Here is a 13654-nt window from a genome sequence, read left to right as displayed (position 1 = left end):
ACATCTGGCTGCTTGGAAGCAAAATATCTAGAAACAAGGGGTGGCTCAAGACTTTTGCACAGTGCGTGTTTGTTTGTTTTCTTGCCAAATTTCATTTTTCACCTGAATTTAAAACTTTGTTTTCCTTGATGTAGTTTTGCTGTGGGTTGAATAGAAACTATTCAATGAAATGTTTCCGGTTGTGGTTAAACTTTTCGCACCTTGATGACATTGTGCGCATGAGGCTGCGCGCGGGTTCGTGCCCGGACGCCAAAGATGGCGTCGGTGACGGGCACGCTGTTTTCAGCACAGATGGCGTAGAGCAGAGCCATGGAGATGCAGAAGAAGGTCATGCAGAGCACGCCGCGGCGAGCCCGCCGCCTCAGACGCCACAGCAGGCTGACTCTGTCCATCGCTGCCCCGGGTATCTGCAAAGACAGAATGAATGTTTTACTTTGAAGCAGTGGGTCAGCTTTTTTTTTTTTTTTTTTTTAATAAATAGGACAGGGGGAATGAATGAGAGAGAGAGGGGGAGAGAAAGAAAGAAAACCAAAGGGGAGAAGAGACGGTGAGAAGGGGGGGAAGAGAGAGAGAAAAAAAAAAAGAACTCCTGGGTCACCTGTATGGAGAAAAAAACAAACAAACAAAAAAAACAAACAGAGGAGACAGCAAACAACAAAGAGCAACATAATAATAGAGAAAACAAAGCACCATCACAATAAACTAGCTAGTCATAGATATCAATATTTACTAAATAATAAACGATATTGTGCAGCACGCAAGATAGACAGCGCACAGTGTGCTTTGAGGCAGCAGCCAAGAAAGCTTTAGTCCGCGTCTGTGAATACCCATGTGTGCATACCTGTGTGGATCAGCATGCTTGCATTCCAAAGGTTTCTCCATGTAATGATCTGCTAGGGAGTGTGGGGGGGCCACAGCCCCGTCCTCCAGGGTGTGAAGCGGGTATGGAGGAGATCAAAACTCCAGACATCCAGAGGCCCCCAGAACACAAGAGACCATGGAAGACCAACAGAGGGGCAGCCGCGCCACTGTCCCAGTAAGAGCTGAGGAGAGTCCCAGATGAGGGCTCGCCCAGCAGCCGCGGAGCAGAAGTCAGGGGGAGTTGCAGTGACGCGCCCGTGAGCTCCGCCGGCCCCCAGCTGTGCCTGAGTGACCGAGCCCCAGGCCGAGAGGCCGGGGGCACCCCACCTCCAAAGGGGCCCAAGCGAGCCCCAGGCCCCAGGCCCCGACAAGCGGCCGCCAAGGAGTGAGCCGGTGTGTACCCGGACGCCCACCCCCAGATACAAAGAACCACCAACACACCGACACCTGAGGGAGTCCGCCACCGGCAGGGGAAGTGGTGGTGGGTGGAGATAGGCCTCCAAACCTTGGAGGGCCTGAGGTGTCCCCAGAGAGGTGGCGTCTGATACCCAACCTGACATATAGACACAGACATACAGGCACACACAGATACAAACATCCATTCCCACCCTCATGCTCTCATATGCACTCACTCCACACTCAACCAACATGGAGACAGACATAAAGAGACGCTGTACACACAGTGGGTCAGCTTATAAATGACGGGGTGAGGGTGCGGCACATTTCATGTTCAGTATCGGGAGAATTCAGCGAGCTTTCATTACAGCAGCTGATGAGAACGCACAGAGCTCAGCTTCCTGTAACGGCTCCGTCAGTGTTGTTTAAGAAATTTCACACATGAAATTAAGACAATATCAATTTATTGTTTCGTGACTGTTCAGTTAATCTCTGCTAATCTTCACAGCTGACTGTAGCTGATGCTTTTCTGTCACTTGAGACAATAAAACTAATTTTTAGTGTTCACAAATATGTCTGAAGGTTCTCAGTCATCCAGGTCATCGTAGTCTAAGGAGCTTGGAAAGAAAAGCGTCTGGACTTCTTTAAGTTGCTTGAAGATGTTTCACCTCTCATCCCAGAAGCTTCTTCAGCTCTAGGGTCAAATGGTGGAGAGTCCCAGATTTAAACCCAGTGGGAGTTTCCTGATGATCCTCTACCTAACCACATGAGCCGAGGTGTGAAAACGGGTGTGGGTCACAATCAGCCAGAGTTTCGGGTAAGCTCATTGTGAAACCTGGCCCCACCCTATCATGTGATTTCCTGAAGTCAGATGGCCCAGAATGTGAGTGGGCGTTAAGGCGTCTGGGAAGAATCTCACGAGTTTAAACTGACAGAAGAACGCAACACACAAAAACAGAGCTACAAATAAAAATGTGGAACAAAACATTTGGCTAAAAAACCTAATAAAGGTCGGGAGAAGAAACAAACTGGATGAACATAAAAATCAACCAAAGCACGAGGTGCTAATAAAAAGCTGGTTCACACAGAAGGTCCTCAAAACAATCCAGATACCAAAAATACAAAAAGGATGGTGGAAAGAAACAAAGTCCTGAAGTTAAGTCTTCTAACTGTGCCACAGCCTGAAAAAGAAGACGTGGAAATCACTTCAGCTTGTCGCCGATCAAAGTGAAATTAATCTGATTGATCAGGTTTCCAGCAGCAGATCAGACTATAAAAACATTTACACATCTTCTAAATCACCAAATGATTCCATGCATGCTTCAGTCACACTGCAATCCAGTTGACTCTTGGTTCTTCGCTCTGCACATCACCAGCTCCTGACCAGGTGATGTGTTCGGTGTCAGTTACCACGGCGATTTAGCCTCGTAAAAGGAGACTATTGTGCCCACTCACACCACAGAGACAAACACGAGGAAGCAGCTTACAAATGATGCATGCATCAAAGAAGAACCATCAGCTTTCAAAATGCTACACTTTGGAAGTGATGGACACCGAAGGTTGTGGTGAAGTTTAACATTCATAACTCAGTATGAAGTTGCTCAGGGCAACCACCACACACAGGCAAAGGTCAGGAAAAGAAAAAAGGAGCATCTGGTGAAGAGAGTGTGCTGAAAGGTGAGTCTTTACAACAGTGTCAGACTCGTCACAGACTTTTGCGAGCACGCCTCGAGTCACGCTGAAAGTCACGAACAAGCTCTGTTGTTTTTGTTTTTTTACAGGACGTGTTTGGGGTGTGACCTCTTCATGGCCTTCGCTCAGTAAGACCAGAGAGGAGCTGGTTTACTAAAGTCTGCTAACATCGAGCTGTGTCCATCTTTCACCTCGATGTGGTTGATTTGTGCAGGCGTGGAGCAAAACGACCACACTGACAGTCCAGAAGTGTAAACGCTGCACGTCTGAGACTGACATTCTGTCACATGACGCCAATAATCAGACTTCACTCTTCTGACCGCTGTCACGCTGTCTGAAGTAACACGCCGACGCTCCGCGCAGCTTTAGCGACTTCAGAGCCTCGCTCTCTCCACACTCTGATGTCTGAGCGATGTTCAGGAGTCGAGGGGCTGTTTTTCTGATAACTGATTGGTCAGTAGGACTAAAACTAAAACTAAACTGAACAAAAAAGTTTGTTTTTTCATTTGAAATAATTCGTTCAGGTTCCTGCAACTGTGACATTTTAGCCCTGTCTTTGTTTCTGTTGATTTGTTGCAACAGAAGTGATTCAGTCACTGAACCATACCAGCAATGTTTAACTTATAGTTGACTAATAAATGATATATGATATGATAAATGATAATTTGTGTATTTCATTACAGATGAGCTTTGCTGCAGGGAATGAAAGTCCTTCTGTTAATCAGCCTTTTTAGTAGGTCTGACTTTTCCATATTTCTGTTGAGCTCAATCATTCATATCTCTGGTTTTGCATATTTTATCAACATGACCGTCTCATCCATGCTGCCAAACTGTTGCTAAACATCACCAGTGACTGCTGTTGCAATCTTCCTGAGGGTACACTTGTTGTTGTAAGTAGGGCTGCCACAAACGATTATTTGGATAGTCAACTAGTCACCGATTATTTTTGCGATTAGTCGACTAATCAGATCATCATCCATTGGACATACAGCTTATCCCATATGGAAAAGAAATAGTAAAAACTTCTATGATTTACTCATGAAAGTGGCCACTTTCTCATTACTTTCATATGTTGTTTTAGTAAGTATCCAAAACATACAAGTTTCATTATATAATTTTTCAAGGGATCTTATATCTGTTTTCACTCTTATATGCTTTTCATACAAGTTTCACACAAGACAGATACAAACTTTATAAGATTTATAAATATCTTTTCCATATGGGATTGCACCAGCAGCATCTCGCCTGAAAATATGTTAAACGTTTATTTTGTGACCCAGAAAGAATAATAAGAGTAACATTAAAACTAACTAGCTGCCGCCATTGTTGGAAACTGAGCTGGGCCGCGCTATGAATTCTGGGACACAGCTGCTTCTTCTTCTTCTTCGGGGTTTAACGGCAGCTGGCATCCTTGTACATGCAGTGCTGCCATCTTCTGTTTCAGTCCGTTATTACACTCTTAAATCCTGCTACTTATTCCTGCGTCTTTTGGGATCTTACAAAGCTTCAAACGACGCGTCGACTATTAAATCAGTCATCGACGATTTTGATAGTCGACGTAATCGTGACTAGTCGACTAATTGTGGCAGCCCTATCAAACACTTAACTGAATAATAAATCTGAAAGACATTTGTACTTTGAGTTTATGGCGTCTCCTCTAATAAAATAAACCCGACAGGCAGCACAGAAAATCCAGGATTAATTCCAGAGTTAGTGAATAATCCCAAATCCTGCGTCATAGTCCCGCCACTGATACGTCATTCGTTTACAGCAGAGCAGGCCGCCTGCACCGTTTCAACCAATCAAACAAACTACACGGCGACACGTCACAGTTTGTTTCTCAGGAAGAGGAGAAAGCTGTGGTCAAGACAGCGAGAGCGAGTTTAGAGATGTGAGCAACACTGAAGGTGTTTGCTGTGTGTAGTTAGTGTGTAGTGTAGTTGTTTTTTGATCATTAATAAATAAATCGATAAATGGGGCTGTTCGATATAACGATATATATCAGATGACGATATAAAAACGTCTATCGTTTCATTTTACGCTATCGTTTGTTTCATGGTGTCGCAAAATAAACTGTTTACGGCAATATGTTTTCATTATTTTGATGGTCACTGTCGTGGCTATATTAGTTTCTTAAAGTTCTCTCTTTCTCGTATATTTAATATAACCACACTACGGACGGACAAGCGCCTGTGTGTATGCGTTGTCGTTAGCAACAAGGACGGTAAAACCATCGCGTGTCCGCTTGTTTATTTTCCACATAAACCTTTCACAATAAAGCTCAAGATCCTGTTGAGACTTTTCAAAATAAACTGAATCATGTGAAAGATGCAGATTATTTACGGATGAGAAGTAAAAAAAGAGCCGCCAGGTGCTAAAAAATAAACCTTAGACTCAAACGTTAGAACAGGCTTTTCCCCGCAGCACGCCGTGTAATAAATACTCACAAAGGAAACGGCGGCCGTTACAACTTATGTCTAAAAATGTATCGTTTCATGCATCGGTTAAAACACTCGACTCCAGCTACATGACGCCCAGCTGGAAACACTTCCCGCAAGTCGAGCTGCCAGAGATTCACAGAGTTTACAGAAAATGTTACATTTTAGTGATTTATATCGTTATCGGACGATAGAATTCTTATATCGGGATATGAGATTTTGGTCATATCGCACAGCTCTATCGATAAATCATTAGGTCTAACACACACACACACACACACACACACACACACACACACACACACACACACACACACACAAAATTAGTACAAGTCTACCAACAACATCTCCTGAAATGATGATTTTTAGTAAAGAGATAAAAACCATCTTACTTTTTTGAAAAGACGTTCCAACACGTCTAATCACGAGCTCTTCAGCGCCTCTAATAACGCCGGCAAGCAGACTGAGACTCAGCAGCACTAAATGCTGATCACAACATCCTGTTCAGACCACACGTAACAATAACCAATCAGATGTGCGTTACATCAGTTCCACTGATCTTAGCATGCAGGAATAAAAGCACACAAAGTGCTCTGACAGTGTCGGGTTAATGCTTTAAATCAGTATTATCATCATTATGAGATTGTTATTAAATTTAATTTTATTTTCGTGTTGACAACTTCTTCCTGTTCTGATGTCTCAGGGGCAGGCGATGCCCGAGGGACTACAGCTGTGTGCAGTAAACTTGTTCCGTTTGAAAGGCTGCTTTCTGTTTGTTAGAGAAAATATTAGAAAAAGAAATAAGAAATATAGCATCCAAAAAAAAAGGAAATAGCCACAATAGTTGCTATACTCAGGACAAAAGGTAAGAAAACCTGCCTTTGGCTGATTATTTGTGCAACGGTGCTTCTCAGTAACAAATCTTAGACTATTGAAAAGCTGACTTACGTCCTCTGACACGGCGCCTCACTAGTGAGGAGGATGAATTTGTGGGTGGAGCAGCAGAGTTGAGGACGCACACGCAGGCAAACCTTCTGCCAATGACCAGCAGGAGGCGTCTTGGGGCAAGCAGGGCTGTGTTTTTTAAAAATATCGATATATTTTTATGCGAGATATGAGCTGTGACAATATCCTTTATATCTTTATATCTATGTTACGTTATAATTATACTTGTGGAGCCGCAGGTTTGCCTCTCTTTGTCCACTTTTGTCTTTACGCAACGTTACTGGACCTCGCCTCTATCCTTCACTGAACACAACTCCCCCTCCTCCCCCATCGCTTCACCTGCAGGCAGCGACAAGATGGAGACGGCAAATCTCCGTTAACGAGTTACTGCGCATTGCCCCGTGCGTGGGGCTGGACGGCGTCAACGTGTTAACGAGCTAACCGCGCTAACGCCATCTGCACAGCCTAGAATCCTTTCATTTTCTCAAAAGTTGACAGCGCACCTTATGGATGAATTCTGGTTGTGCTTGATGACCGCGAACCGATTTTATGTGCACGGCGCTCAGCAATCTGTCAATAAATGTTTTAGTACGACTTTGGTAAGCTACGAAGCCGCACCGCTTGATGGATTGTCGGAGCATTACGGCTACCGAGGAGCCTCGCGGAGTGATACGTACTGTGCTTCAACGTAATATTACCGTATTGTGTGTTTATAAGGACCATAAATGGCACCTGTAAGCGCCGTGGTTACGAAGAGGATTTCAAACTCCAGGCTGTCAGTCACGCAGTAGAAGTTGGGAACAGAGCAGCTGTGAAACCTTTGTTATTATGCTCAGCGTCTGTTAGTTTACAGTTTGACTGCACAGTTGTGAGCTCTTTGTTATGCACAAAAACAACATTGTTTTCTTTTATTTACGGATCATTATTGTTTAATAAATGCTGATCATTTATTTTTGAGTAATTTTTCATGTACATCTACGCTGTATGTTAATTAAAGTGCCTGTGTGACATCTGGGACACAGTGTGACTAAACTCTCTGTTTGTTCTTATTTTATGGCTTTAAAAAAATATCGAGATATATATCGTATATCGCCATCCAGCTAAAGAATATCGAGATATGAATTTTGGGTCATATCAACCAGTCCTAGGCTGTGTCGTACATCATCACCCACGATAACCTCAGCTTAAATTTCTATCCATCTATCCGGTTGTTCAGTCTGACGTCACTAGCCGTGTCTGGGTCTAAACTCCGCTGCAGGTCCATATATCAAACGATCACTATGGCATTACTGAGAGTTAAAAACTGTCTAAAGTCTTTCATCTTTAATAAAATGATCAGCGTTCTGCTCTACCAGGTGTAACAGTTGAGTTTAACATCCAGGCATCCATGAAAACGGAATTTATGACATTTAACGGAGTTAGAAGTTAGCAGGAAGTTAGCTCGCTAGCTTCTATCTAAATACAATATAGCATGTCCTGACTGCGGGGTTTTGGAAACAAATTAAAACGTACAGCTCTGTTATCACTTCCAGCATAAATGAAGACAGAAAACTAAACAGCAGGGACGTTTGTAGGGTTACTGAAGTTGGGCTAGCTGGTATATAATGATGTGCTACGTGACCGCTAGCGACACAGCTATGTTAGCATAATATAAACAAGCTAACCTTTTTTCCACTCGATAAAAGTTAACGTGAGTGTTCTCGGTGGTCAGGAACAAATGTAATCGCATGGCAGGATGCTGTAAAAGGACCAAACTTCAGCCAGGAGAACAACTGAGATAATCCATCCACAATACGAGGTTAGTCATTCATATACTGCTGCATGGGCTGGGCTGTAGTTACATCCTAAGGTTTTAAAAACTGAGCTTAAATAAATGATTAGTGGTAATAAAAGCTGAGGGAGGTCAACAGTGATCACTGACTGTTTTAGGAGCTTTTTGAGATCAAATAAGAGAAAATACAAAACATTAAACATGTTAACAACACAAAAGCCATATTAAACGCAGACTACTTTAGACCCGGAAGTAGGATTCGTCGCGTCATCACTGAACAACCGGATTCTCCTCCGCTTGTCCTTTTCAGGGTCGCGGGGGGGGGGGGGGCCTCTCTCTTTTCTCAGTTATTGATTTGGTCTTCAATACCTCCCCCGCTCTCCATATAGATAGCTCCACTGAAACTTGCGATAGGTTCTTGCAGTTTTTTTATTAATAAGATAGAAAGGCTTCGATCTACATCTACCCCATCTCTGTATAATGTCTCATTAACATATACCTCCTCAACTGCTTTTGACCAGTTTGAGGCTGTATGTCTTAACCAGGTGGAAGATCTTTGCAATAGCATAAAGACATCATCCTGCCCTTCAGATGGAGTCCCGACCCATTTTCTAAAAAAGATTATTAAGGTAGTCGGTCCCGACATTTTAACTATTTTTAATAGTCTCAGCCCTGGAGTGGTACCAGCTGGATACAAGCACGCTGTAGTGCAGCCAGTGCAGCTACAAACCTTTCTAAATAGTCATAATATCTTTGAGAAGTTCCAGCCGGGCTTCAAAACCCACCACAGCACAGGAACTGCCCTCCTAAAAATACTTAATGATATTTTATTAATCACTGACTCAGGAGACCTAGCTGTGCTCCAGCTCCTAGACTTAACTGCAGCCTTTGATCCTGCTGACCACAGCATTCTGATCTGGAGCAATGTGGTATCAAAGGTATCCGCTTGGAATGGTTTAGGTCGTACCTCTCCGACAGGACTTTTCCCCTGAGCCTTGATGATTTTATTTCTTCCCCAGCTCCTTTTACTTGTGGTGTCCCGCAGAGTTCCACATTAGGCCCAATGCTTTTTTCAATCTACATGCTGCCCCTAGGCCTAATCTTTAGGAAGCATAACATCTGCTTTCACTCATATGCCGACGACACCCAGATTTATCTTCGGTTTAATAGAAACACCTCCACGCCCATGGAATCAAATGTCTCAATGAAGTTAAAACCTGGATGTCCTCAGATTTTCTTACCTTCAATGAGGATAAAACTGAGGTAATTATTTTTGGACCGAGCTGTAATTTCAATGACCCAGATCTGGACTTATGCAACCTAACATGTGCTGTTAAAACACATGTAAAAAACCTGGGGGTGTTCTTGGATAGCAAACTTACATTCGAGAAACAAATTAATTCAGCTGTCCAGCGGTCCTTTTTTAAATTAAGGCTCCTATCCAAAGTGAGATCTTTTTTATCTTTTATTAACTTGGAACAAGCAATTCATGCATTTGTTTTAACTCAGCTGGATCACTGCAGTTCACTGTATGTGGGTGTCAGTCAGTCCAGCTCAGCCCGGCTCCAACTTGCTGCAGCTCGCCTCTTGACTCGTGTGAAGAAACACCAACATATTACTCCGGTGCTTGATTCCCTTCATTGGCTTTCAGTGCGTTTTAGAATTAAATTCAAAATCTTACTTTTGACTAATAAAGTGCTAATTGGCCAGGCACCGGACTATTTGTCTGACCTATTGCAGCTGTATACGCCGTCTAGAGCCCTTCGATCAAGCGATCACCTGCTCCTTACCTTACGTAAGTCTAGGATGGGTCGTAGAGGAGATCGGGCATTTGCGGTTATGGCACCGAAAATGTGGAACGATCTACCTCTCCACATTAGAAAGGCCCCAACTGTCACTCTTTTTAAATCGCATCTTAAAACATAGTTTTTTACTCTGGCTTTTGAAACTGTGTGAGAGTTACCAATTCTTTTATCCTAATTTTCTTTTCATTTTCTTACCTGTCGTTGTTTAACTGTTACTCTGTGCAGCACTTTGGTCAGCTCCCTGTTGTTATTAAACGTGCTTTATGAATAAATAAATGAAATCTGGACAGGTCGGCAGCCGGTGGCAGCGCTAACACGTGACAGTTCATTGGTAACTGAATCAGGTGTGAACATGGTTGCCTGTCTCTGCGTCAGCCCTCTCTGTCCGTCCACACTGAGATGGAAAACGCTTTCATTTGAAGACGGTGCTTTCACGTCGCAGTGTGGACAGCGAAAACGGAGACTTTCGAAAACGATGACGCGTGTTAGTCATATGACCAATTAAACTACGACAGCGGAGGGCAGCAGTTGCTGTGTTTGCTCTCAGCTCTGACAGCCCTATTAAAGGTTATTATCAGTCTGTACGTGCTACAGATCAAACTCTTTGATTCTCACTCGCTTTTGCGTTTCATGTGCAGGACTGGAACGTAAGCATTTTCAGCCGTGTGGACGCCGAGCGCTTTCAGACGAAAACACCGTTTTAAATCTATCCGAGTTAGTGTGGACGTAGCATCTGTCTGTGCTCACACTTTGTTTCAACACGTTCACTTCAAATTATGAAGCGTGTCTTCAGTGCGAGCCGCTCGGCGAGAAACAGCCTTCATTCACTCGCACTTAGAAATCAAGCTGGAGGTGTCAGCGCCACAGCAGTGGGTGCTTTCCCACAAACGCTCTTATTGTGAAATAATTTGGTGATAATAATCTGATGATTTTCCTTATTTGCTCATTTTAGGTTTTATTAAATAAAAAGTTTTTAGCATCTGAGGCGTTTTGCATCCGAGCGGCTTCGTCCATCTGCAGGTCACCAGCTTATCCAGCCTCCAACATGATCCCGTGAACGGAGGCAGCATCAGTTTAGTGCTGCTGACTGCAAACAGATGTTGTGATAGGGCATCTGATTAAAGATGTTAAGACAAATCCCCCCCACACACACGCATCTTTGAGAAGATACTCACTCTGGAGCTGAAACGGCTCTTTAAAGACGCCAGGAAGTGAAGACTGACACAAAATGGCCTCTTCTCTCTTCACGAGATCACAAAATCAAGCTGCTCCTCACACAGAGAGCAGAATCGTGTGTGTGTGTCATGCAAGGAGATATGAACACATAAACTACCCGTGATTAAAAAGGCCGGCGGGTGCGTGTTTTAATCCGTCCGCTGAGGGAGGTTGGCAGCGGCGTCACAGCGCACAGCAGCTGATTGGTCGGCTGCAGTGGGACATTTACGCCTCAGATCACATCTCCTGAAATCCTCACTGAACACAGGCGCAGCAGTTTAACGCAGCACTCACTGGTTTGACTCTAAATGAGCAAAATCCTCACACGTTCCCGGCTGGTTGGAAACAGGGTGCACGGTGAAATCTGGCCTTTTTTAATTAATGTTGCATATTTGAGCTTCATTAGTACGACAGACTTCCAATGAAACTTGAAGGGCATAGATCAAGGTCTTAACATCTTCATGTACTTCTACAGTCATAGTTTGAAGGTTACTGAACTTTTGTGCAGTTTGACGGTCGATGGATCGATCCTGCAGACGCAGAAACGGTTTTGCTTTGTGAAGAAACACCTCGCTGCTGCGCTGCTTCCTGTTTACTATAACAGCTGCTGTGCCACCCCTGTGATGTTTGTACTGATACTCAGCGCAGCTGAAGCTGTGTGAATGAAACTTGACACCCACAGCATCTGCTGCTGGTACTACTGCTGACTCTGTGAGTCAGCTTCATCACAAAGCACACGTTTCTGAGCGCAGAGAGGCTGAGATTTCAAACACAGGCTCAGAGAGGACGGATTTATATCGCTCGGAGGATTCAGAGCAAACACTGCAGATGACCTGAGAGGGCGAAGTGAGCACATTACCTTGTAGGCCATGGCTCGTCTTAGTGCGTTGATCGTATTGATGGTTTGAAACAGGATGCTGCTTTCAGCGCTCACCTCATTGCTTCTGTGGAAAGGAATATATACAGTAAACACAGGGTTCATACACATCCAGTCCACTCTTTCTTTCACAGTTTATCTAAAATAAACTCTTAATGAAGGAAACTGGAGCAAACGTGTTAGAACAAAAAATAAAATGTTAAGCTGCAGTCTAGTTTAGTAAAGACTCATAATAAACGTGTCAGACTGTGTTTTTATGATAGCTTCCTGATAAATGTGCAGCACGTTGCTTTGTTCTGTTATCACTGCTGCATTAATGCACTGTGGACTAAAAGGCCTCAGGAGCACTTTTACTGTCTGCTTCACTCACGATGGCACCAGGACAGACACATGATGCTGCTGTTGGACAGCAAGATCAGAGTGATGGAAGAAAGGAGGACATTTAAAAACGTGTGAAAAATAAGAGGTTCAATGATGATGCTGCAGAGTAGATACAGAGCACAAGATTATTAATGACTGACAAGAATAAAGTAAATACAGTAGCACATGCCGGGCATTGGCTCGGCACAGACACATCAACAGAGAGAGATGTCTGAGGTGACCTGCATAGGTGATGCTCCTCCGCTCGCCTCCTGCCTCTGATTTGTGGACGCTAAGGCTCCGAGCAGCTTGTTGTTCCCGCCGCCATGTTTCCGGTGATTCGCGGTCCTGGTGTCCGTCCGTCCGGTCCGAGGCCGCTGTCCGCATGCATGAGCGGAGGCCGGGAGCGGTGAGTCCTCCTCTCTCGTTTTAGCCCCTCTCTTTTCTACTGTCTTTCTCTGTGACGGTCACCATGCAGGCTGCTCCTGCTGCTGCATCGAGCAACAAGCTAGCGCTGACACGACCGGCGCATTTCCGGTGAGATTTTCAAACATAAATAATACATTTAAGTAAATTAGTATGGAAGTTACATAGCACCTTTTTAGACTTTCACAGAAATAATTTAGAAATAAATAAATAAAATAATATTGCACGTTTAGTAGAACATACATAAAATTGCGGAAAGAAACATAATCTTAAAATTAACTGTGAGACAGCTTGAAGAAGAGATTTACCAGTTTAACAGATTTAGAGAAGTGAGAGAGGATGTACATGACAATACCTTGCTTTTCTTTTTGTCACACTTTTTAAGATCATTAAATACATTTTAATATATTTAACACAAAGCTAATCCAAGTAAAAACAAATTCGATTTATGTTTTTCTTTATTAAGAGGAAAAATCCAGCCAAGCCTTGTTAAAAGTAATTTTATTGCATTTTTTTGATGATCTGAAACATGTAAGTGATGAATGACAATATCTGAAGCTGGTTCTGCAGTTATGGCAGTTATGGCACAGGGAAGCTCTTCTTCCCCGTGCTTGCCAAGTGCTGCTTTAAGGGATCATCTGATCATTGTGGTTTTCTCTGTCTGGTGCTGTGGGGTCTTTACTTTAACTGTACTTTGATCTTGCCTTGGGATGGCTGCTGTATAAATGAAACATCTTCTTCAGTCACTGGTGTCACATGCATACTTAAACATTAGTTTTGTAGGTCATAACGTTCCTCTCCCACAGTGCTGGGGTTATAGCTGGACCTCAAGGGTCCAGGCTCCCCAATAAATCACTGTCCCCCTTTA

General features: G+C 43.6%; 1 protein-coding gene across 1 annotated transcript in view; it reads right to left on the bottom strand.

The window, feature by feature from the left end:
• LOC309715044 (beta-galactoside alpha-2,6-sialyltransferase 1-like) overlaps window positions 1-12885 on the bottom strand; it is a 29414-nt gene extending 16529 nt beyond the window's left edge. Inside the window, exons 1-3 of the mRNA XM_082547844.1 lie at window positions 12603-12885; window positions 11983-12067; window positions 201-407 (exon numbers count right to left, since the gene is read on the bottom strand). Coding sequence (XP_082403970.1) covers window positions 201-407; window positions 11983-11994 — 219 coding nt within the window. The 5' untranslated portion in view covers window positions 11995-12067; window positions 12603-12885. The remainder of the gene's footprint in view (window positions 1-200; window positions 408-11982; window positions 12068-12602) is intronic.
• Between the last annotated feature and the right edge of the window lie 769 nt (window positions 12886-13654).

This window comes from Aulonocara stuartgranti, assembly GCF_965226115.1.
Source record: "Aulonocara stuartgranti genome assembly, chromosome: 10".
Lineage (NCBI taxonomy): Eukaryota > Metazoa > Chordata > Actinopteri > Cichliformes > Cichlidae > Aulonocara > Aulonocara stuartgranti.
Note: the sequence above shows the minus strand (reverse complement) of the source record. Positions and strands in the feature narration are given on the sequence as shown.